Below are 25,153 nucleotides of genomic sequence, written 5' to 3' on the forward strand. Positions count from 1 at the left end.
AAACTGAGAAATTTTCAGAGAGGCTGAAACTAGGGATTTTTAACCAATTTCCCAGCATCTTGGGTGATGCTTTTTACTGGCACGGAGTTGAAGTGGCAGGGCCTCCTTCGTGCCTGTTTGCCAGGCTTCTGTTAAATGCATAGGCACAGAGAGATGAAAAATAGTTGGCAAGTTTAATCCTGTAAAGAGGCAGCTATAATTGAGAGAGTTCTCAACTGTCTTTCCTTGTCCCCTGCCTCTCCAGATGATTTATTTTATCTACTGTTACTGTACTGTTCTTTCCCTTTTGTAAGTTTACTCCAAATCCTGTAGCGTCGAAGGTAGTTCAGAAGATAAAAGTTGTAATCAGGCTGAAATAGCTAGTTACAGATTCCTGATCAAAGAACTTGAGATAGCTTTATAGCTTGAAAGTTATGCCTGTTTACTTAGAACGGTGCTTCCAGACAAGGGCTTAACATTGCTAACAGCTTTTTCAGTTATTGCAAGTTTTTTGGTGTTTCTTTTAAAACTTTTTGGATTTCCTGCAAAAAGTGTAAATCAGATTAAATGTGCAAAAAAAGATGGGCTGGTATTTTGACACCAATGATGTCAGATGCTGCAAAAACAAACAAACAAACAAGAACAAAACAAACCATTTTATGTGCATGAGAAGCAATGAACCTAGGATAAACACGGAGTTCATTACGCCAAGTAGGAATGCGTACAAACCCACATTTATTCTGCATCCTATGTGCTCCCCTTGATGGTTTAGGTAGCTGTGTACTCACAAGACGTTAGACACAATCCAGAACTATCCTGCAGCTTCTTGTGAAATGCTGCGTTTTGATACATCCTCCGCCCCCAAACCAGCTTTGATCTGAATTGGTAAAGGTAAAGGGACCCCTGACCATTAGGTCCAGTCATGGCCGACTCTGGGGTTGTGGCGCTCATCTCGCTTTACTGGCCGAGGGAGCCGGCATACAGCTTCCAGGTCATGTGGCCAGCATGACTCAGCCACTTCTGGAGAACCAGAGCAGCGCATGGAAACGCCGTTTACCTTCCTGCCAGTGTGGTACCTATTTATCTACTTGCACTTTGATGTGCTTTCGAACAGCTAGGTTGGCAGGAGCAGGGACCGAACAACGGGAACTCACCCTGTCGTGAGGATTCGAACCGCCAACCTTCTGATAAGCAAGTCCTAAGACACTGTTGTGGACAAATGGCAGGGGACTTAGATACACATCAGGCAGTGCTGATGTATACAACATCGTTGACGTCCTGATTTCATTGGTTTAAGCAATAAAATGTACATTTTAAAAATGTACGGCAACTTGCAAAACACAGCAAAAACAACAACCACCTCACGGTGTTTTAAGCCCGTAATGTCTGCAAGCCTAAGCGCAGAGAGGATCTTAGTGAGGTCGTACAGTTGGCAAGTTAACCAGGGTGACCTTTGGGGCGCACTCTAACCCTACGAAACATCCTTCTGGCGCTATCCAGATGTTTAGGACTACATGGGAGTTGCCATCCACAACATCTGGAAGGTGGCAGACTGGGGAAGGGCCCTGTGAAGTTTCATGTTCCATTTCAAGCAGAGTAACTCCTGTGGTAAGGTATGCGGGTGGCGCTGTGGGTTAAAGCACAGAGCCTAGGACTTGTTGATCAGAAGGTCGGTGGTTCAAATCCCCACGACGGGGTGAGCTCCCATTGCTCGGCCCCTGCTCCTGCCAACCTAGCAGTTCAAAAGCACATCAAAGTGCAAGTAGATAAATAGGTAAGGTAAGGTAAACGGCGTTTCCATGCACTGCTCTGGCCACATGACCCAGAAGCTGTACGCCGGCTCCCTCGGCCAATAAAGCGAGATGAGTGGCGCAACCCCAGAGTCGGCCACGACTGGACCTAATGGTCAGGGGTCCCTTTACCTTTAACTCATTTGGTGGCGGGGTTCTCTGACAGTGTGCTGAGCATAGTCCTATTGATAAAAAGAAAACTGTCATTCCCACTTCAGTGTTTGAACACTGCATGTTTGTGCTGCGCAAGCATGATTAACCTTCCCTCCTCGCACAGGTTCCTCGATGCAAATTGCCCCCCAGAGCTGCAATTAGCCACGGAAGGGGAAAACATATCGGCACCATACAGGAAGGAGCCTGTACATTTCCCTCTCCTCGGTTTATAGGAACTGGTGTGTGTGGTTTGAATCACGAGAGTCAGCACTGGGAGAGAGAGATTTCTGGTTTGTTAATTTTTAAGCTGCGCTAAGGCGGCCTGGCCTGATCCAATCCGCAGGGCCTGAGGCTGCTGTTGACGCAGGCATCTCCAACAACACATCCAGTTCCATCCTCCTTGGTACTGGGGCCAGATTCAGAATCCAGAGATTCACATTGAAAGAAAAAGGTTTATGTCCATGTAGCTAAACCTGAAAATGTATGCTGGTATAATCTTGAAAGACTGAATTGGCCAGGTCTTACATGTGTGTAAATGGGTGCAAGAGAAGACCTCTGCCTGTATCCCTAAAGATGAAATTATGCAGGGTAAACTGAAATACAGATATACAGTGGTACCTCGGGTTACATAGGCTTTAGGTTACATACGCTTCAGGTTACAGACTCCGCTAACCCAGAAATAGTACTTCAGGTTAAGAACTTTGCTTCAGGATGAGAACAGAAATCGTGCTCCGGCGGTAGCAGGAGGCCCCATTAGCTAAAGTAGTGCTTCAGGTTAAGAACAGTTTCAGGATAAGAACGGACCTCCGGAATGAATTAAGTACTTAACCCGAGGCACCACTGTGTGTATATATATATATATATATGCTTTCGTAGATTTTCACGGGTACAGGAATGCAGGTTTTGGTGTCCTCGGGTGTCTTCCCGTGTAAAAGTTGGGGTGTCTAGGCGACGTTTCGACGAGGTCTCACTCGTCATCTTCAGGCTGGTGCTTTCGGCTTCTTGTTACTGGAACAGAGCGGGATCTCAATGTTTGAGTTCCTATAAATACTGTAGAGGGGGTGTGGTGTCTAGCCTCCAATGTTCTGGGCAGAGAGGAAGTTCCCAGGCTAGTGTGCCTTTTCTTCTTTTGTTCCTTAATTACTTGAGAGATACCTTGAGTGATTTCTTGAGTGATATCCTGAGTACCACTTAGGTGGGTCATTAGGTGTGGATTAGTTGCTAAAGTCTTTGCCAGACATCTGGAAATTAGCCCTCCCCACAAAAACTGACACCAGATCCAGAGGCACACAGAACGCCAACACCAATCAACCACACCAGACCCAAACCCAGACCCTTTCCACAGATGAATTACTGACACCATCCAGTAGCCAATCCATGGTGGCACCTCCGGATGCTGCACCCCCCTGCAATCCCTACACAGATCTGGCTGACACAAGCCACAAAACCACAGCTCGCCCCTATACACGAAGCCAAGCCAAAGCACAACTAAGTGCAATACAGCCATCTTCTCAGGAAAACTCTTCACAAAGTTCAAGAGGTCAAGACACAAAGACTTTAGCAACTAATCCACACCTAATGACCCACCTAAGTGGTACTCAGGATATCACTCAAGAAATCACTCAAGGTATCTCTCAAGTAATTAAGGAACAAAAGAAGAAAAGGCACACTAGCCTGGGAACTTCCTCTCTGCCCAGAACATTGGAGGCTAGACACCACACCCCCTCTACAGTATTTATAGGAACTCAAACATTGAGATCCCGCTCTGTTCCAGTAACAAGAAGCCGAAAGCACCAGCCTGAAGATGACGAGTGAGACCTCGTCGAAACGTCGCCTAGACACCCCAACTTTTACACGGGAAGACACCCGAGGACACCAAAACCTGCATATATATATATATATATATACACACACATGCTTAAAAATATTTTATGCAGGCCCCAGAAATGTGTGTAGGTGTTTTGTTTTTTTAAGCAAAAAGGACACAACAGGTTTGCCTTAAGCTTTTGAGGTAGGTGGTCTTTATTTCCTGCTATATGGAATCATAGAAGGGGCTGCTAGGCTCATCTAGTCCAACCCCTGCAATGTAGGATTCTTTTGCCCAATGTGAGGCTTGAACCCACGACCTTGAGATTATGAGATTCCTGATCGACCAACAGAGCTACCGACGTAGCCTGGCTCAGCCTGGGCAAAAAGCAGGTAAAGTCAGCCACCAAAAAAACAGCTTTCTAGTTAACTGGTCCCTGGTAAGAGGGGGGTCAATGCTCTGCATATTTTCCTAGGAAAAAGCCCAAATGTTTGGGGTTCTGGTCCTAGACATCTCTGAGGCTTATGTGTGCTTGGTTAGGAAAAGCCCCATCACAGAAGGGGTAGATGGTATCAACTACAACTCCCAGGACAGTGCCAGCAGGGGCTGATGGGAGTCATAGCTCAAAAATACCTGGAGGGCACCAGGTTGGCTCAAAGGCAGCAAGCTGTAAAAAACAAACAAACCAAAAACCCAATGATTTTGTTAAAAACAACACATTTGTGTGTTTTTAATCCTTTTTTTAAAAAAAAATGAATAAAAATTATATAAGCATAACCACCAAAAAACTCCAAAGCACCACCCTATGCCTTGTTTACACAGAAGCAAGTCCCACCGAGTGATATGACCCTTGCTCTCAAGTAAAATCCGTATATGGGCTCATGAACAAGAATTACCATCTGCCCAAAATGCTTGTTAACTCTCTGATGGGCTCTCCATTTGGAAGCTGGCTCGGGCTGAAACCAGTAAAACTTACTTCCGAGTAAACTCGATGCAACTCAGCAGGAAATGGAGGGGTGGGATTTTATAGATACATCTACTTACAACTCTCCCCGCCCCTCCAATTCCCCTTCTGCAATCCCGTGCAAACGCGGCGTTTTACTCGAAAGTAAATCCCGCGAGCGCTGAGCACACCCAACCCGCGCCCAGCTTCGCAGCCACTCAGCCACTCCGGCCGAGGCGCGCACGTGCAGCCACACGCACACGCAGCGGGCGCATTTTCCCAGTTCACGTGTGAATCCGCACACAGCAGCAGCAGCGAGCAGCAGGCGCCGCTCCACCAATCCGGGCGCTTTTTTCCCGGGGGGAAAAAGGGAGGGAGGCGACTGGGCAGCTCGTCTCCTCCTCCTCCCTGGCGCTGGGTTAGACGGGGGAAGGAAGGAGGGCGGGCGGGCCGGGAGGAAGCGGCGTGTGGGCTGGGAGCGGGCCGGGCTCCGGCTCGCTGTCTCTGGCTGAGGCTCCCTTGTCACCGCCTGCGTCAGAGCGCAGGAGTTTTCCACTGACGAAAAAGGGCAGCGCAGCAGCTGAGCCGGGAAGGAGGAGGAGCGACGGCGGCGGCGGCAGAGCAGCCCAGCGCCAGGCGCAGCCAGCCAACCAGTCTCTCCGCAGCCTCGGACGCAGCAGCAGCAGCAGCCGCCAGTCTCGACGGCGATGCAAGCCTGAGCGGCGCCGTCTCGCCCTCCTGCTCCTCCTCCTCTTTCTCCAGCCGAGCCTCCTTCCTCCCAAGCCGGCTGGCTTGCCTGCCTTCCCCGCTGCCGTCCGAGGAGCCCCCAGCGGCGCCGGTGAGTGTCTGCGTCCGCTCGGCTCGCCGCCGTCGGGGGCCCGCGCTGCGCTGCGCTCTCGGGGCTTCTTAGAGCGCTGGCGGTGGGGTGCGGGGGACGCGGCGCCCTGAAGGAGGGTTGGGGGGCGTGTTCCCGCGGGGTACTAACTTAAGGTACGAGGGGCCATAACGAGAACGGCGACTGCCCCCACCCCGGCGGCTGCAGCCGTTGGATCAAGGGAGAGGGGGCGCTAGAGAGGCAGGAGTTGGGGCTGGTCCAGGTTGGATTGCGGGCGCCGACGGCTTCGGTTCAGAGAGGCCGACAGGGGGCGCCCTGGAGACGGGGGGGGGGAGTAAGAGAGGGGCAGATTCATAAAGCGACGGCCCTGACTCTCGGTTGGGGCTCGCTCGGGACCTGTGATGTATGGGAGCAGTTCACGGCCAGGGTAGAAAATGAGGTTGATTTGAAGTGAAACGGAGTTAAATCGAAGTTGGAAAAGCAGACGTCGGAGCGGGCGGAGGAGCGAGGGTCATGGGGGAGGCGATGCCCACCCTCTAGGGGGCGCTGTAGAGCGGGCGAAAGAGGCGGCTGGAGGAGTTCCGACAGTCGGAAGGGGGCGCGCAGTGTTCAAATGGTGCGCCGAGGCGCGGAGCTGGGTCTGGGGGACGGGAAAGTGGCTCGTTTCTGGCTGTCACACTTCTGATCGTGTTAAGTGGACTCTTCCGGAGGCATTTTGCCTCCTTAGGAGTGGAAACATTGAGAAGATTCCGGACTCCTGCTGTGCTCACGTCGAGGTTCCTCGCCGTCGAGGCGCTGACTTTCCCCGGCTGGGGATCTGGGGAGCGCGGCTCCTTCCTTTCCCTTATTGTCTAGAATCGTATCCTGATTCCCACCCCCGCCACGATCTTACTCCTCGTTTCCCTCCTTGCACCTGATCTCTGCCGAGGCGCCTGCGGTTTCGATTCCCGCCGCTCACGTTGATCTGGCCACGGTGTGTTTATTATAACCTGGATTCTTGCGAGCATCTGTTTAGGGAGCCAACGCCGCGCTTTCTTCCTACCATTCGTTCGCCCCCCCCCCCACCCCTTTAAGGTCCTGGAGTGATGGGTTGTAAAACAGTTCAAAAGAAGTTAATTGAGTTGCCCAAATTCTCCAGCCCTGGGAGATAATGATATTTGGCTCCTCGCTGGGCTATCTCTTAAGGGACTGGCAAGATCTCTCCCTGGGGCGATCTTAGCAAAGAATGTGAGGCAGATTGTGTTCAGCAGCAACAACCCAAAACAAGAATGCCAGATACTATATTATAAAATGTGTTGTTTCTTGGTCTCAGCCTTCCTGGAACCAGAGAGAGAGAGAGACAGACTTCACCATTGTGGAAACAACCCCCACTATTGGGAAACGCAACTAGTTTTTGGAATTTTTGTTTTCCATGTTCTCAGGATTTTCTTTCTTACAGTTCCCCCCACCCCACCCAGGTTTGTTGTCATCCGTCCTTCCTCCTCCTCCTCCTCCTCCTCCTCCTCATGTGTCATAGTTACGCTGGGGAAATACTTGTGCTTTAGCAGGAGTTTGATGCCAGGAATGTGAGTCACACACAAGGCAGCTTAAATATAGGTTCTTGGGGTTTTCTTTGAAACATCACAGTTGCTTGTCAATGGCATTGCATCAACGGCAGCCTGTCTGGTTTGCATCACTGAATAACGTCGTCGTTGGAATTCAAAGCCGTGTCATAGCAGTGTTGTCCAAATGTCTCGCGATGCAGGCATGCACTCCCCCACCTCCCTCAAAGTAAAACTGGACGCTCTGTGCTCATGAACATACTCGGAAGCTGAATCTGGTTCCCATGTAACCCCCACCCCCCTTGCAGTTCAGCACAAGCCGCTCCAGAGAATGACTCTTGGCTCCAGGGCAAGCTCAGAACAGGAACTCATCCAGAGACACAGCAGGAAACCTCCTTCTGGGGACTTGTGGCCAATACTTCTATGCCTCTGTGTTGGGAGTGATTGAAGGGTGTGAATGCACACAGTGCAGAACCAAGCAGCATTTCTCCCTACCCCCATCAGAGGCAAGGTCAGAACAGGGCATCATTCAGCGATGCGGCAGGCAGACTCTTTTTTTTGTGGGTGGCAAACCATATCCCTGCATTGCAGGAGGTTGGTCTAGATGACCCCTGGGGTCCCTTCCAATTCTACAATTCTGTGGAAATTAACATTTATTTTGCAGCGTATTAGTGTGGTTCAGCAGACAGTAGGATTACGTGCATCGGGTTCATCATATCCCTTGGTCATAGTTGTTTCTTATGAAGTTAATTACCCTTTTGTCACAAATGCATATTGTTGTTGCAGCAAGGGGAAAACTCACACGTGAGCTGCGCATGGTGGCTTTTCAACTTCTGATAGATGGTGCAGAAGTTAAAATATAGCTGCAAACGCATGATCTTAGTTTTGCCGTTGGTGCTGCTGCGACGGGGGCTGTTTTCCTTCGCTCTCCTCCTTTTGGGGTTGCTTGCAGAGTTTTGAGTTTGAGGCTGCGTACTTGCAAGGGCCCAAGCCCATCGCACTTGGAATAATAATGTAATAATATGCATTGGGCTGGGCTGCCCAGCTGTCCTGAGGTATGCACTCCTTTCCTACTACAGTACAGCCTTTTGTGATGTGCTAAGTGACTCATTTATGACACCCGTAGAGCTTTTCTGCATCTCTGAGGACACGTGACTCTTCCTGCCTGTCAGGTCTCTGCTCAGCTTGGAAGTTTGCATCCTTGGATGGGAGCAGAACCAGACAAAGAAGGCTGCCTTTCCTTCTTTCTGCGTTTCTCGCTCTCCTAGACCAAGAAAGCAATAGCAGTTTCTGTTCCGGTTGCTGTTTGATGAAGGAGCCACAGAGAAGCTGCTTTTGCTTTCTCTTGCAGCCACAGCAACACCTACTGGTGCAAAGGCAGGACTGATCAGGAGCCCTTTTCTTGGTGAAACTCCTGTGGGTGGGAGAGAGAGACTTGAGACCAGAGAAGGATGCAGGCTCATGTTTTTACTTGCCTTCTCAAAGCCTTTAATAATAATAAAAAAGCCGTTCTGACAGTCCTGGAGGCCAAAAGTTGATATGGATGACATTCTGTGGTCTCTCTTGCAGGGATGGCGGGGGGTTACCTGTGGGAGCCCCTGCTTCTGCCCCACTGCCAGTTTTTCTGCACTGTAACTCTCAAAATCCCTAAGGTAAAGGACCCCTGGACGGTTAAGTCCAGTCAAAGGCGACTATGGTGTTGCAGCGCTCGTCTCGCTTTCAGGCCAAGGGAGCCGGCGTTTGTCCACAGACAGCTTTCTGGGTCATGTGGCCAACATGACTAAACCTCTTCTGGTGCAATGGGACACCCTGATGGAAGCCAGAGCGCATGGAAACGCCGTTTGCCTTCCCACCGTAGCGGTACCTATTTATCTACTTGCACTGGTGTGCTTTCGAACTACTAGGTTGGCAGGAGCTGGGACAGAGGAGTGGAAGCTCACCCTGTTTGCATGGATTCGAAGTGCCAACTTTCCGATCGGCAAGCCCAAGAGGTTCAGTGGTTTAGACCACAGCGCCATGAACAACATTTGGAGGGTCTATAGGCTCCTGTTTCTCTTTCTCAGTCTTTTTATTTTTGCATGCATACCCCACCTGTCGTCCAAGGCGCTCAAGGTTAGCCTGCACAGTTCTCCCCATTTTATCCTCACAGCAACCCTGTGAGGTAGGCTAGTCTAAGAGACCATGACTGGTCTCACCCAGTGAGCTTTGTGGCTGAGTGGAGATTCGAACCCTGGTGGTCTCCAACACTAACTCGGTGGTTCCCAAACTTTCAGGTTTGCACTTTCAGATTAACAATTTGCTTGCACCACACCAAATATTTTTATTGATAAGGCATTGGAAAACAAACTAGGATTGTCCTGGATATGGCTTGATTCTCTTGCTCACCACACCCTTTGAGAACCCCTGCTCTAACTGCTACACCACACTGTCTTTGTATTCTGAAGCAACAGGAGCAGCCTGCGCAATGCTTGGTCTCCATCAGCTCTGCCTCTTTTGCTTGTTTTCAGTCCTAGTCATTGCTTTAGTGTGGAAGCATTAATGGAAGCATTAATTTGCAATTATAAGGGGGGATTATTATTATTATTATTATTATTATTTTAAAGCAAGCTTTTTCTTTCCAAGTGCTCTCATCGCCCTCCCCATCGAGGAATATAATACGCTGGAGGGAAGTACAGTTAACACGGTTCCCTCTCGAGTTACGAATGGACACCCTTTTGGCATCTGTTGCTGCAGAAAACAGATGTCTGTGTCGGGACGAAGGCATTGTCCGTTTGGCTGAGGGTTCCCCAATGGTGCCTACAGAGCGGGGGGGGGGGGTGCCGTCGGGAGGACTTAAGTTGGAGCAGCAAGCAGGAGATATTGATTATGTTTATTAGGGAACGAATCATCTGTTGTCGTGTAGCTGAGTCAATTTGCAAAGCCGTTCACAAGCGCCTGCCCCTCACCGCTCTGCCCTGTGAGGTCTGTTCCCATTTTACAGGGAGTAGAATAGAGGCTGAGATTGGATGGCAAAATTCTTGTAGACTGTCCACAGCGGAGGAGGGGACTCTCGAACCCAAGTCTGTCTCCGATCCAGGTTGCCCCCCCTTTCCTGCAATCTCGGAGGACTCGCTATTTCTCTTGACGTGGTTGTTGGTGCGGTGGTTTAGAGCACGATTGGAATGTTGCTATTCCAGATCTCAGCCCAGCAATCACGAACCGTAGAGGAGTTGGAAGGGACCCTGAGGGCCATCTAGACCAACCCCCTGCAAGGCCGGAACCTCAGCTAAAGCATCCGTGTCAGATGGCCATCCGACCTCTACTTAAAAACCCTCCAGGGTCCACAACCACCTGAGGGAGTCTGTTCCACGGTCAGACAGCTCTTACTGTCACAAAATCCTTCCTGATGCTTGGAATCTCCTTTAAACCACTGGTTTGAGAGCAGGAGAAAACAAGCTTTCTCCATCTTCCATGTGACAACCCTTGAGATATTTGAAGATGGCCATTAATTCTCCTCTCAGTCACCTCTTTTCCAGGCTAAAGATGCCCAGATTCCTCAACAGTTCCTCATAAGGCTTGGTTTCCAGACCCTTGGATCGTTTTTGTTGCCCTCCTCTGCACACATTCCATCTTGTCAACATCATTCTTAAATTGTGGTGCCCAGAACTGGACACAGGACTCCAGGTGCGGTCTGTCCAAGGCAGAATAGAGCAGAACTAATCCTTTCCTTGATCTGGATGCTATACTTCTGTTGATGCAGCCCAGAAGAGCATTAGTGTTTTTGCTGCCGCATCACACTGTTGTCTCTTGTTAAGCTTGTGGTCCAGCAAGACCCCTAGATCCTTTTCACATGTAATACTTGCAAGCCAGGTGGCGCCCAATTGGCTTTCTTACTTACAACAAATCAGGGGATGGTTCTGCCCGCCTTTGGCTCTGGTTCCACCTCTTGTGGGTCTCTGTGCGTTCTGCCCTACCAGGCCCAAATGGGCCAACATTGGCGCTGAGGTATTCAGAGCCCCTCATTTGCGTTACCTCGCCAACACAACAGCCCTGTGAGTTGGGCCAGTAGTAAGTGACATACCCCCTCAAGTGAGTTTGTTGTTGTTTCACTGCTATACCGCTCTCTATTTTAAAGGACAAGTCTCAAAGCGGTTTACAACACATTAAAAACCAAATAAAACAGTCCAGAACAAAACATATTCAAGCTGCAAGGAAAATCTTTCAGATCCTTCTCCAAGCCACCTGACACCCAGAGATCGTCATGTGGTCACAATTGGGCTGGTGCCTGGCTGATGTTTAACACTGCTTCCCGGGTTCATGGCTCAATTTCCCACTGTAGCTTTCCTGTTCTGCTTCGTGCATAAATCACCAGAAAAGAAATTCAGACCCAGTAGAAATGTCCATTGCGTTTTCCTGCAAATCTGCAGGGATTGCTTGCATGTATCTTCTGATGCATGTATCTTCCTTGCATGTACAGTGGTACCTCGGGTTAAGTACTTAATTCGTTCCGGAGGTCCGTACTTAACCTGAAGCTGTTCTTAACCTGAAGCACCACTTTAGCTAATGGGGCCTCCTGCTGCTACTGTGCCGCTGGAGCACAATTTCTGTTCTCATCCTGAAGCAAAGTTCTTAACCTGAAGCACTATTTCTGGGTTAGCGGAGTCTGTAACCTGAAGCGTATGTAACCTGAAGCGTATGTGACTCGAGGTACCACTGTATCTTGCATGCTTGCATGTAACTTCCGATGCAGATTCTCTTCCACCTTATATTCCACCTCCCCGATTGCTTTTCAGTTCTTTTTTTCTGGAAGGAAAGTAGGAAATCTCATTCAGATTCAGGGACTTCATTGTGGCATGCAGCAAGTAGACGGTTAGACCCCCCCCCCCAGTTCTTCCTGCATTATTAAGAGCAGGAGGCTGACGCGTCAGAGGTAAAACAGAGTGTACCCACCAGAGGACAAACAAGGTAACCGGCTTTGCATTATTCATCAGGTGTAATCAAATAGAGGATTTGCCTAGACACCGAGGGCAGTTTGTATCTTTTGTCTTCCGTCCCCGCTTGAATTTGATTTAAAAGAATTAACAACCAAGTCACTTGCTTCTGCTGCCGGCATCTTTTAACACGGCCGTTCGCCTTTACCAATAATGTTGAGGGTTGAATCGGGCAGGAGCCTGCAAACCACCGCCACGCCTTTCTCTGTGTAAACAGAAGCCTCTGGGTGACTGTAGTGGCTCCCGGGAGTTGCTGCAGCCACGCAGGTTGCTTCATAAATCCAGTGCAGCTGGAGAGATGAGTAGGCACTGGGGAAACTACGGAGAGGGGTGGATGGAGCCTGTCAGGTTAGAACCAGGGGCTGCTCTAGGTGTGAGCACCCTGGGGTGCCCGCAAACCGGCTCAGGAAATGGAAAGAGTCGGTTCCTGCTAAAATGCAGGCAGATCAAACCGTAGCCTGGGGGCTTTGCGTGCAAGGCGAACACACAAGCAGGCACTCACTAGGTTTCGCAAAACATCTAGCTCTGTGTTGCCTGAAGGGCTTCATTTGGGAACTTATGGTCCGGTCCCCGCTCCCAGGTTGCTGCAGGGAAAACAGAGGTGTCTCCATTGCTGGAGCCATGAGTACCTGTTGCACGTGGCGGTTCTGCTGTTAAACTGGATGCCTCTTAAGTCCTGCAGCAAGAAAAGCTGGATCCTGTGACCTGAATGAATTATGGAAATGAAAGCAAATTAGCATCGACACTCTTTGCATAATGCATTCTGCTCCAGTGATTCAAGAGGAGGGGTGGAGTGTTAAGAGAGTGAACCTTGCCGGCCAGAAATTCCTGAATAAAAACCCTTTCCTTTTTGAGATTTCACCAGGTATTGCTAGAAACTTCATTTCCTGTTTTGATGAAAGCTGGAATTCCCAGGAACTTGAATTCTGATCCTGATAAACCAAAACCCTGGGCTTCCTTGCATAGGTCTATAGGGCCCCGAAGTGTGTTCTCAGGTTTGGTTTTTTGCCGGATTAGGAAAGGGGGAGATTTATCCTAATGCCTGCAACTGGTTGCAGAGAAAGCTTTGAGGTCTTGTAGAAAGATGTGCTGAGTGTTCCCGATGCAGAGAGCAAGTTTTAAAATGGCATTTATGGCATCTTAAGCTTGTTCTATGGTTGTAAGAACGTTTCAGGGGCCCTCCCTCCTGATTTTTGCATTGGCACAGCCTGCAAGCAAGGTGCAGGGAGCTCCAAGAGAAAGAAGCCGTACGTTCCTTTGCTAAGTTGCAAATCTTGTTTACTGGTCACCTGGAAGTTTTCCATCCTCGCCACAGGCAACCAGAAGTCCAGTTTGTTGCTCCTACCTGTTTCTGACTTTTTTTTTTTGCAAAACTAGATAAGCAATTCCTGCCTTTTAAAAAACAACATAGCAAATTTGTGCAGCCATACAGCTTAATATTTATATGCCACCCTTCCTGCAATGAGATCATGATGGGTATATCTCTAAGGCAGGGGTAGGCAACGTAAGGTCCGTGGGCCGGATGCAGCCCAATCGCCTTCTCAATCCGGCCCGTGGACTGTCTGGGAATCAGTGTGGTTTTTATATGAGTAGAATGTGTCCTTTTATTTAAAATGCATCTCTGGGTTATTTGTGGGGCATAGGAATTCGTCCATTACCCCCCCCCCCCCAAAAAAAAATATAGTCCGGCCCCCCACATGGTCTGAGGGACGGTGGACCGGCCCATGGCTGAAAAAGGTTGCTGACCCCTGGTCTAAGGGCTACTCCAAGTTACTTCCTCAAGAGCTCTGAGAGTAAGGTAGATGAGCTGAGTGTGTAACTGGTGAGGATTTGAACTTACTATTATTTGTTAAATTTTTACCCCACTTTTTCTCCAGGGAGCTCAAAGTGGCCTACAACTCTTCCCACTCCCTGACAATAATCCCGTGGGGTAGGCCAAGCTATGAGCGAGTAACTGGCTCAAGGCAACCCAGTGAGTTTCATGGCCGAGTGGGAATACGAACCCTGCTTTCCCAGGTCCTAGCCTGGCACTCTAACCACTACACCACACTGCTTCTCCTGCGCCTAAAGGGTAAGAGCTGTTCAATGATGGAACGGACTCCCTAGGAATGTGGTGGACTCTCCTTCTTCAGAGGTTTTAAGCAGAGATTGGGTGGCCGTCTGTCAGGGATGCTTTGGCTGAGATTCCAAAATTGCAGGGGGTTGGACTGGATGACCTTTGAGGTCCCTTCCAATTCTCTGATTCTGTGAAATCCAGCACCTGGACCGCAACAGCACTCTGTCTCCCTTGCCATCTTTATTTGTTCTAACAATGCTCAGATGATCGGCTCGCCCCTTCCAAGTTGCCTGGCCTGGTCGTGTGACTCCCATTCGTCTCCGCGGGGTTTGTGCCAGGGAGTCTCTGCTAGGATTGCGCCCTGTGTGACTGGGGCATGCGGCTGAATTACGCCCATGAGCTGTTTTCTCCCAGGATGCGTGTTCCCATCGTGGCTTCCTGAGCACTCGGTCAGTCTCCCCGGACAAAACGCTGCCTGCATTTTCTGGCGGGTGGGGCTCGGTTGTCTCACCGGTCTCTGCTTGCAACTGATTCATGCTTTTTTATTCTGGGATGTGAAACGTACGTGTGCTTTCTAGCCTTTGCTGTCCCGACTCTATTTTTAGCAGCAGAGAGAGATTATGAAACCTTATAGTCGGCTTAAGTTAACCAAAAAAAAAAGGGAACCGCTTGAAGGAGCGGGGAATCCCAATTTACTGTTCCTTGAAATAAGGTTGCTGAGTCCCTTTCTGTGCGCAAAGGGGACTTCTTGAATCTAACCTCTTCTGTGCGGTCGTTTCTGGTGGTTTCCCAATGTGGTATCTACATGGGAAATCACAGGGTGAAGGTAGGAAAAAAGTAACTTTGCTGCTGCGGAAATCCCCCCCCCCCCAATTTTTCCCAGCACACACGCATATATATGCAAAGTATTGTATGAAGTAGCTTGGAATATTTTTAAAGGAAAGCACCAGAATTATTCCAGCTTAATAAGAATTATGGACTGCAGGATTTAGCCCAGGGCTCCCCAGTGGCCAATCCCCATGCCTAGTATATTTCCGGAGCCAGTTGACTAGGGTGGGCGGGTGGAATTCTGTCCTGACCCCAAAGGGAACATATGAGGCCTGACTATTGCTTCAGGTTCCCCCAGTGCTGTCTAGAACTGGTATGTAGAGCGAGGTCTGCCCCATCCTGTGTCCACATCCAGGGTTTGAACCTTTTGCATGCGTGGTCTGGCTCTCGTACACAGACCTCACAAGCCAGGGCCCAGTGTTTGAAATCAGCCAGGTGCATTTTGCACCTGACTACCGACGCGGGTGGCGCTGTGGGTTAAGCCACAGAGCCTAGGACTTGCCAATCAGAAGGTCGGCGGTTCGAATCCCCGTGATGGGGTGAGCTCCCGTCGCTCGGTCCCTGCTCCTGCCAACCTAGCAGTTTGAAAGCACATCAAGTGCAAGTAGATAAATAGGTACCACTCTGGCGGGAAGGTAAACGGCGTTTCCATACGCTGCTCTGGTTCGCCAGAAGCAGCTTAGTCATGCTGGCCACATGACCCGGAAGCTGTACACCGGCTCCCTCGGCCGATAAAACGAGATGAGCACCGCAACCCCAGAGTTGTTAACGACTCCACTTAACAGTCCGGGGTCCCTTTACCTTTACCTACCCAAAGATGACAACTAAGAATTCCGTTTTGGCAACTGCAACCCTCGTTTAACTTTAAGGAACCATTTGGTTCCTAGCTTATATACCGTGGTACCTCGGGTTACATACGCTTCAGGTTACAGACTCTGCTAATCCAAAAATAGTACCTCGGGTTAAGAACTTTGCTTCAGGATGAGAACAGAAATTGTGCTCTGGCAGCGGGAGGCCCCATTAGCTAAAGTGGTGCTTCAAGTTAAGAACAGTTTCAGGTTAAGAACGGACCTCCAGAACGAATTAAGTACGTAACCAGAGGTACCACTGTATCAGCTTCTACCATTGCAAGCAGTCCGCCCTCGAGAGAGAATTCTCTTAATCCTCTGAACGTTTTCTTCGAGTGTGTTCTTGAAAGTGGTTCTCCCCCCGCCCCACTTCAGGAAACTGAGTGCTGTTATTTATGGCACCAGGCTCTGAAAATAACTCCCATGTAGGTGGGTGTTAACACCCCAGAAGACTGGAGAGACACGGGCGGCTGTTTTGGTGCCATCGACTCTGAGATCGCTTGTTTTCTCAGAGTAGCACTCCACTGTAAATCATCTCTCTCTCTCTGCCCAATCTGAGCACCCACACACTTGGCACCAGATCTGCAGACGTGAAGCCAGCTTTTGGAGAAGGCTGCTGCAGTCTTGGCAGCTTGGTTGCAATGGTTGCTCTGTGGTGTTTTGGCTCTCCTTTGTAAACACAAAGCCCCCTGGCGAAATGTCCTTGGCTTCACTTTTGGCAAACAATGACCTTTACCAAATCAGGGCTGCCAGGCCTGGCAGGAGCTGACTTTGAGAGGTGGGCGAGCAGGAACCCGGAGCTCAGGTGTTCTCTGGGGAGAGAGGTGGGCTGTGGCTGCCCTGTGGTGAGGGGAAAGGCACTCTGCACGTGCCTCAGAGGCACCATTTTTCTGTGCGCTGCAAAAGCCGAGCCCTTTCGTGTTGAAAAAGGTTTGGGGTTACGTGAGCTTAAAATCGATCTCCGTTGATGAAGCACTCTTTAGAATAGTGTAAGAAACTCAAATAAATGAGCTAATTGCCAGGTGGCACCTTAAACCGGGTTTGCGGTCACCACAATGGAAAGTCTAGATACTAGTGTTTCTTTTTGCAATGGAATTTGTTGTTGTTGTTGTTGTTTCTATAGCACTTTATATTTTAAAGGGGGGACCTCAAAGTGGTGTACAATACAGTGGTATCTCGGATTACATATGCTTCAGGTTACATACGCTTCAGGTTACAGACTCCGCTAACCCAGAAATATTACCTCGGGTTAAGAACTTTGCTTCAGGATGAGAACAGAAATCGTGCGGCAGCGGGGAGGCCCCATTAGCTAAAGTGGTGCTTCGGGTTAAGAACAATTTCAGGTTAAGAACGGACCTCCGGAACGAATTAAGTTCTCAACCTGAGGTACCACTGTACATTAAAATAAATCCAGAATTAAACGTATTCAAGCTTCAAGAAAGGTAGTTCAGATCCTTCTCTATTTTGCTTTCCCCATATTTAGCTATTTAATTTATATAGCTGCCCCATAGGAAGCAATGTGGTGTAGTGGTTAGCGTGTCGGACTAGGACCTGGGAGGTCAGGGTTCAAATCCCCGCTCAGTCAGGAAACTCAAAGCCTCTTGGCCTATTTCACAGGGTCAAGCTGGACCTTTGGCCTGATCCTGTGTTCAATGTGTTTACATTCCCACCCCACAAGAAGCAACCTGAGCACCAGCTTCTTTATAGCTTTTCTCAGCCTGGTTGCTTGCAGAAGGCCATAACTCGCCATAGGCAAACAGCTGCTGATGCGCTTGTTCTGCAAAGCTGCAGGATTCTGCTCCTCTCTGACAGAATTGGAATTCACCTCTGGGGAAGCTTTCCACTCCCTAATCCTGCAGAAGGTGGCTTTGCTAAAATATTCTTGAGAACCGAGGGGCAAGGTGTGTGTTCAGGCAGGTGGCATTGTTGCGTTTTTGTGGCCTCGGGCTCCCCTGTGAAACTTTTATATCCTGTGTTCTAGGCCGGGTACTTCCGCCTTCTGAGTGGCTTAAATGAATTAGAAGCTTCCTTAGAGCTATCTTACTCCAAAGTAACTTTCTTGTTACACCTCGGAGGAGGTTAGCAAGCTTGTCTCTCCCCTTTTAGCCCCATCCCCCCCCCCCATTCCTTCCTGCACGCTTCAGAGATTTCCAGGAGAGCTAGCGGTTTCTGTTCAGTGCCTCTCCCCCCCCCAAAAAAAAATCTTTCCTTTTGTGCTCCACGACCTCCACCCCTCTTTTTTGAAAGCTGGATGTTCAGATCTGAGTGGAATGCACATCTGGGCTGAATATTTGTTAGAAAGTATTCCCAGGATAACGCCAAGTTGGCTGTGCCAAAGAGGAATTCCTGCGGGTTTGATCCGCTCCGTGATGTACTTTTTTGTTAACGGGAAGAAAAAAAATGGGTTGTGGAGTGTCTCTTTTTGGTCAAAGAGATGAGTAGCAGAGCTGGAGCCCAGAACAAAATGTCAGCTTTGGCAATTTTGCAAGGGGAGATGAGATGCAAAAATCTGTTTCTATACAATACCAAGCTCAGTCTTTTCCACCCCAGCCAGACCCTTTTCTACTTTTGTTTTTTAAAGACCAGTGTTTTCCAAATTATTAATAACTGAAGAAACTTTGAGTTTGCTCTGAATTAAGATTGAAGGTGCTTGTGTGGTGATATCAAGCCACACTCTGCTCCATGGTGGCCCATTGGAATTGATAGACAGACACATCTGTTTGGGGGTCTTCTCTGAATAATGATTAACGTTGCACATCACTGTTAGACTCCCAAATAATTTCGGTTTTAGAGTACCTTAAAAAGGGCCAGTAGTTTGTTTTGGTATAAGCAGCTGTTCTAGGTGTTTCTTCGGGTCCAATAGGGTCATACTCTCACCTGTTGCAGGTGGAGGGAGGCAGAATCGCTGCCCCCACTCCGAGACGAGGTAGATTGGAAGGCCAGAGCAGTGGATCACGCAGAGTGGCGACAGGCCACCTCCCCTGGAAGCAAGTGCTTTCCACCCATGAGACGATGTGGTGCTTGTATAAAAACCCATTTCTGATCTCCTTTCCGAGAGCAGAAAGTTGGAAATCTTTTTGGGTATCAATTGCCTCCCAGTGTGGTGGTGTGGTTAGAGCGGTAGTCTTGCAATCTGGTGAACCGGGTTCGCTTCCCCGCTCCTCCACATGCAGCTGCTGGGTGACCTTGGGCTAGTCACACTTCTCTGAAGTCTCTCAGCCCCACTCACCTCACAGAGTGTTTGTTGTGGGGGAGGAAGGGAAAGGAGAATATTAGCCACTTTGAGACTCCTTTGGGTAGTGATAAAGCAGGATATAAAAACCAAACTCTTCTTCTTCTTCCCACGTTTTGGTGCCCAAATGATTCAGGAGCCCTCGAAGCTTACAGAAGGGAATTTGGTTTGCTCCGATCTGGTTATTCTGGTTCAGATCTGACGCAGCTGGTGCCTCGGGCCAATACATGCTCTGTTGTTTGCCCTCCTCTGGATCCTGCACCTGGTATATGCTTTGAAATGCCAGTCCTTTTCCTGAACGTCCAAAGCAATTCATATGTGCATTGCTGTGAGCGCTACCTGGTGAACTCCTGGCTGAGGGGAGTCCGCTCCTATTTTAGCCCTGGACTAGGAACAGTCTTGTTGGACTTCAGCTCCGCCCATTGGCCCTGCTGGCTGAGATTAATAGGGGTTGTGTGGCCCAGGAAGATCTGGAAGGGGGCCAGAGACCAAGGATGGGGAGGGAGCAGCTAAACTGCACTTCCTTTCACGTAATGTGTGAAGTTGCCCTCTAGAAACTTTACCTGGGCACCGTTCCAGTTCAAACTAATAAAAGCAGGGGCTTGGGGGGGGTGGAGACAATGGGATTGATGTCTTAAGGGGGGGAGCAGGGGAGAAAAATCTCCCTAAAAGCCTTTTCCACATTAATTACGAATAAAGCATTGCCTGATCTGCGCATATTGTATTGATGGTGCAATAAAATTGTGGAGATCGCTTTTGGCCCCCCTTTCCCTCTTATCTGCTCATTCCTTTTGGAAAGAGGGCATTTTAAAACTCTTCTCTCCATCTTTTTAAAAAAATTAATATTGCTAGCCTGGGCTCACGTACAGATGGCCCTGGGCCCATGGTCTATCTGCCCATGTGCAGAGTGCCTATCCCTGAGTAGCCTTAGTTCAGCATCATAGTTCTGAATTAAAGGGCATAGATGTCAATCGTGGCTTGGGTAAAATTAATAATAATAATAATAATAATAATAATAATAATAATAATAATTTGTTTGTTTGTTTGTTATTTACACCCGCCGATCTGGCTGGGTTTCCCCAGCCACTCTGGGCAGCTCCCAACACAATATTAAAATACAGTAATGCCTCAAATATTAAAAGCTTCCCTAAACAGGACAAAACTATCGTATTCTTGAAGCCTGCCTTTATATGCAGAAACCCAGGCAAAGCAATTGACAGCCTGCTTCCCCATCTAGGATTCGCACAATTAATCTGCCCAAGTAACTCTTTCTGGTAGCCCAATTCAGGCCTTTGGTGAAACAGGGATAGCTAATATATTTAACCTTTTAAATGCTATGGGTACCCAAGGCCAGTGCCCTTTGGTTGAGGGCTTTTGAAGGCTTGAGTAGAACAGTTTTCCCTCAGGAGGCTGTGGACTCTCCTTCCTTGGAGGTATTTAAGCAGAGGCTGGGTGGCCATCTGTCATGGAGTTTTCCTGCATTGCAGCGGGTTGGACTAGATGACCCTCGGGGTCCCTTCCAACTCGTAAGGTCCTCTGATTCTCTGTATCGCATTGGTGGTGTGTGTGTGTGTGTGTGATGTTTCTGCAGGGCTCGACTGCAGGTGGGTTTGGGAGGCATCTTTCCCCTACACAACACACACACACAATTCCTTGCAAGTAGAAAAGCAAGGGTTGGAACCCGTCTCCTTGCTCTGCCAGATCTTCATTTCCACACACCCCGATAAATTTAAATAAAATGTTAGCACCTTCTCAATCTCCTGCTTTTGCAATTTGTTGTTATCTACTCGTGGTTTTATTTCGGTGCCTGGTGCGGACGAACCAGTGTGTTCAGCAGCACTGCTTTTGATTCACCGGGTGAGTAATATAGCCTAGCTGCGATGCCTCGTTTTGCTCTCCGTCTGGGCTCAGGGTAAACAAGCAGCAACTTCAGCGGAGTTTGGGTGTTTTGAAGGGCGCGCGGGAAGAAGAGGGACGCTGGGGGAAGTCTTGTTAAGGCTCGAGGGCTTGCTCACCCAGAAATCCTCATCCAAAATGTGCCCGGGTTCCTCTGCACACACCGGCAGGCGGCCGAGGCTTGTCGGGTAACATTCCTGCAGCCATCGAAGGAAGCGCTTCCGCTCAAGGCTAGCCAGAGGCGTTCGGTGTTTTGTAAGGTGCTCAGTTGGAGCTGTGAGGTTGCGTGCGGTCCGGCTGATAATGGCCACCAAGCAAATGCAGACTAGGTCTCGGCCGTAATGCTGCTCAGTGCGCCAAATACTCAAAACGTGTGAAGCGTCATTCGTGGGTGGAGTTTGCCCTCAAAGTGGGTGGGGGCAAACTGCGGCATGGAGACCTTCCCGGTGAACACTAGCCTCTTGTTTTGCCTTTCAGCTAGTTTAGTGGACTTCAACTCCCATCATCCATGACCATCAGGCTATGGATGATGGGAGTTGTAGTCCAGCAATATCAAAGGAAAGCCAAGGTTGAAGAAACTCTGGGAAATAAAGTGGGGGAAATAAAATGAGGGTTTCTATTTAATATCCTGCCTGTTTAGGGTTCAAATCTTTGTGGCCAAAATTCACCAAGCACATTTTGCATTTGGTGGCGCTGTGGGTTAAAACACAGAGCCTAGGACTTGCCTATCAGAAGGTCGGCGGTTTGAATCCCCGTGACGGGGTGAGCTCCCGTTGCTCAGTCCCTGCTCCTGCCAATCTAGCAGTTCGAAAGCACGTCAAAGTGCAAGTAGATAAATAGGTACCACTCCGGCGTGAAGGTAAACGGCGTTTCCGTGCGCTGCTCTGGTTCGCCAGAAGCGGCTTAGTCATGCTGGCCACATGACCTGGAAGCTGTACACCGGCTCCCTTGGCCAATAAAGCGAGATGAGCGCCACAACCCCAGAGTCGGCCACGACTGAACCTAATGGTCAAGGGTCCCTTTACCTTTATCAATCATTTGCAACCAAGTGAAGATGCCCTGGCGCCAGGATGGGGCTTAATGTCTCCTCCATCTGGAGGTGCATGCCTGGGGGTCCTTGGATCTTGACCGTTTTCACACATCAGCAATACACCCTGTAGAATTCTATCTGTTATATGTTATTTGCACAATCAGAATTTCAAGAACCAAAAAAACTAAGCATTCCATTTTGGTGACTGTTTAGGTGACCCTGGTTTAAGGAACCATTTAGTTTTATATATCTGACTTTCTAACACTGGCCAGGACAATTGGGTGTCACTTAGCGATACACGTCCCACTGCCCAGAAGTAAGGCTTTCATAAGTGTGGGGTGAATAGGCCTGGCTTCAGAAGGTGCCCACTTTGGACGTAAAATAGGGCTAAGTCAACGTGGTGCCCTCCAGATGGATCGCCAACCTTGCAGTTGGGTTGCCAAACTGTGGCCCCCACAGCTTGCTTTCCCTGGGAGAGATTGATGAGAAACAGATTTCTTTTCCTTTCTTGACTGTAAACGGATAGCAGTACCAATGTCATGTCTAGGAAATGCAGTTGCAAACTTTGCTCATTTCCCTTGTGAACTTGTGAACTGTGAAAGATTAGAGAAAAGTGTGTGCCGCAAGGGGCCGAGTCAGAGGGCTCTGGGGGCCGGATGTCACCTGTGGGCTGCGCCTGCAGCAGACACCTTTGCGGAGGTGGCTTGGAGGAGGGAGATTACATGCTTGCAAATTGCACGGGGAGCTGGGGAGGGGATGTTTTGAGCCAGAGATTGGGGCTGGGCTTTTGCTTTGGGTGACAAATAAGCATTGATTCCATGTGCGAGTCGCGCCCCCCCCCCCCCCCGTTTTTCCCTTCCCCTGTTTCTGTTGAGCTGGTACGATTTGCACAGGAACACTCTGTCTCCTCGGTTGGCGGAACTTGTTCCAAAGGAGCTACAGGCCAGAAATCTCCAAAGGGCTTGTGGGTTTTTGTTTGTTTGGACAGTTGGGAAAGAACGAAGAAAATGCAGCAATCCAAACACCACCGGCGGTTGAGTTTTGGGGGCATTCGCCCTGTTGTTCCAACGCTGCTTTTCCCCAACCGGGTGCCCTTCAGATGCTCTGTGCTACGGCGCCCATTGTTTGGGAGTTGTAGTCCAGCGCATATGAAGGGCGCCCGGTTGGGGAAAACTCTTCTGGTGGGAAGCAAATAGGGTTTATAATCCAGAGTGGATCTGTGGCAAACATTCCCACCTCCCGCATTTTCTGCCGTGGTCTGTTGCCGCGCTTGGGTGTTTTGTGTTTTTCCAGCGTTTTCCCACCAGGGACCTGCTCCTGGCTGCCTTCCCTGCAGATTGGCTTTGTTTAATTAGCATGAGCTAATGCAGCGAGGGGCTTGCATTAAAGGCACAGGCGAGGCGTCGGGCTCCCTTACGGAGGAACATGTTGTGCTCGGATTCATGTTCTGGCTTTGTTCGCCCCCCCTCTTCTCCCGACTTTTGCAAGGCTCATCTACAGGAACACTCAGCTTGTCGGCAGCAATTAGACGGGAGCCAGTTTGGGTAGTTTCATGCGCTACGGGGGTGTGTGCTTTCTTCTTTATTGAACATCTGCCCCCCCCCATACCCTAGTCGCGTGGCCATTTTGAAACCGTAGCCCAGGCCTCAAAATGAACTTGGGAGGCGTGTCCTTTGGGCCACACACAAACCTAGCGGACCAACCCTCTGGATCCTGGCTCCCACTGGCGCTTTCCACGCAGAATGGCTATGTTTTCGTAGAATCGCAGTGAGAAGGGACCCCAAAGGTCATCCAGTCTAACCCCCTGCAATGCAGGAATTGCAGCACTACTTCCACAGGGAAAGGGGCCAGAAATCTGCATTAGGCAGCCTGTCCCCAAAGCATGTTGTGGACATTGTTGGACACCCCAAGGGTAGAAACGGCTTCTGTTCACTAGGGCTGGGTGATACCTAGTTTTCAACGTTGCGATGTATCACCAGATAAACATCACGATATACCGACATATCACAATGACTGGAGGAAAGATGGAGCTTGGTAGAAGCGCTGGCTAGCTTCATGGTTTTCCCCGCGTCGTGATTTTTGCCGGCGCCTGCTCTTGCGATTCCCAGCCCCCGGCAGGAGGCCTGGAGGGGAGAGCTGAACTAATAGAGTTAACAGGGTTTGCAGGAATCGAGAGATTCTAACCACTGGTATACTGTACAGCGGTACCTCGGGTTAGACGCTTCAGGTTACAGACTCCGCTAACCCAGAAATAGTACCTTGGCTTAAGAATTTTACCTCAGGATGAGAGCAGAAATTGCGCGGCGGCAGCAGGAGGCCCCATTAGCTAAAGTGGTACCTCAGGTTAAGAACAGTTTCAGGTTAAGAATGGACCTCTGGAACGAATTAAGTACTTAACCCGAGTCACCACTGTATTCAGAAGTATGCTGCCTCTCGACAGTGGAGTGACCACCTAGCCATCATGGCTAGTAGCCACGCAGAGCCGAATTCTCCATAGGTTTGTCTAAACCTCTTTCAAAGCCACGCAGATTGGTGGCCATCACTTCATGGGATGGTGATAATGAAAGTTGGGAGTCCAGCCACGTCTGGCAAGCAGTGCAGTCATACCTCGGGTTACAGACCTTCCGGTTGTGTTTTCTTCGGGTTGCGGACCGCTGAAACCCGGAAGTTACTTCCAGGTTTCGGCAGTCACACATGTGCAGAAGCATCAAAACACAACCCGCATGTGTGCAGAGGCGGGTTGCGAACGTGCGTCCCGTACGGATCACGTTCTCAACCCGAGCATCCACTGTAGTTGAAGGAAGTTGTTCTGATTAGCTGTAGCGCCATTTCAAAGGCTGCATGGCTCACAGCAAACAGCAAGGCAGATTTCTGTCTGTCTCTGATTTTCTCGCCGGGTTTTATTCACTCATCCCCAGTGTGACCCAAAAGATTGCTCACTCATTTTCCCTTTCTTCCTCTGCTTTCTCTTCAGTTATATGAAAACCTCTCGCTAACCATGACGGGGGTGTTAAAAAGAAAATACAATGAACTGGAAGACGACGCCCCCTACTTCTCCTCATCTTCCTGCTCGCCTTTCTCTTCCTCCTCGTCGGCGTCTTCAGGCTGGGACTCGGACGAGGAAAACTCACGAGGAGGAGGAGGAGGCATCAAACCCAGCTTGGCCTTGAGCTCCGATTTCACCCGTAAGTATATTCACTTCTTACGTTACACCTTCTCCTCCAAGGAGGTCGCGGCAGCCAAAC

The 25,153-nt window shown here is 49.5% G+C and overlaps 2 protein-coding genes across 2 annotated transcripts in view; both read left to right on the plus strand.

The window, feature by feature from the left end:
• The window catches only part of LOC310827694 (uncharacterized protein), a 940,809-nt gene that overhangs the window by 185,450 nt on the left and 730,206 nt on the right, over positions 1–25,153 (plus strand). The gene's annotated exons all lie outside the window — the stretch shown is intronic.
• CSRNP1 (cysteine and serine rich nuclear protein 1) overlaps positions 5,097–25,153 on the plus strand; it is a 37,379-nt gene continuing 17,322 nt past the window's right edge. The window contains exons 1-2 of the mRNA XM_083704148.1: positions 5,097–5,510; positions 24,883–25,093. Coding sequence (XP_083560274.1) covers positions 24,907–25,093 — 187 coding nt within the window. The 5' untranslated portion in view covers positions 5,097–5,510; positions 24,883–24,906. The remainder of the gene's footprint in view (positions 5,511–24,882; positions 25,094–25,153) is intronic.

The sequence above is a fragment of the Podarcis gaigeae genome, assembly GCF_964106915.1.
Source record: "Podarcis gaigeae genome assembly, chromosome: 12".
Lineage (NCBI taxonomy): Eukaryota > Metazoa > Chordata > Lepidosauria > Squamata > Lacertidae > Podarcis > Podarcis gaigeae.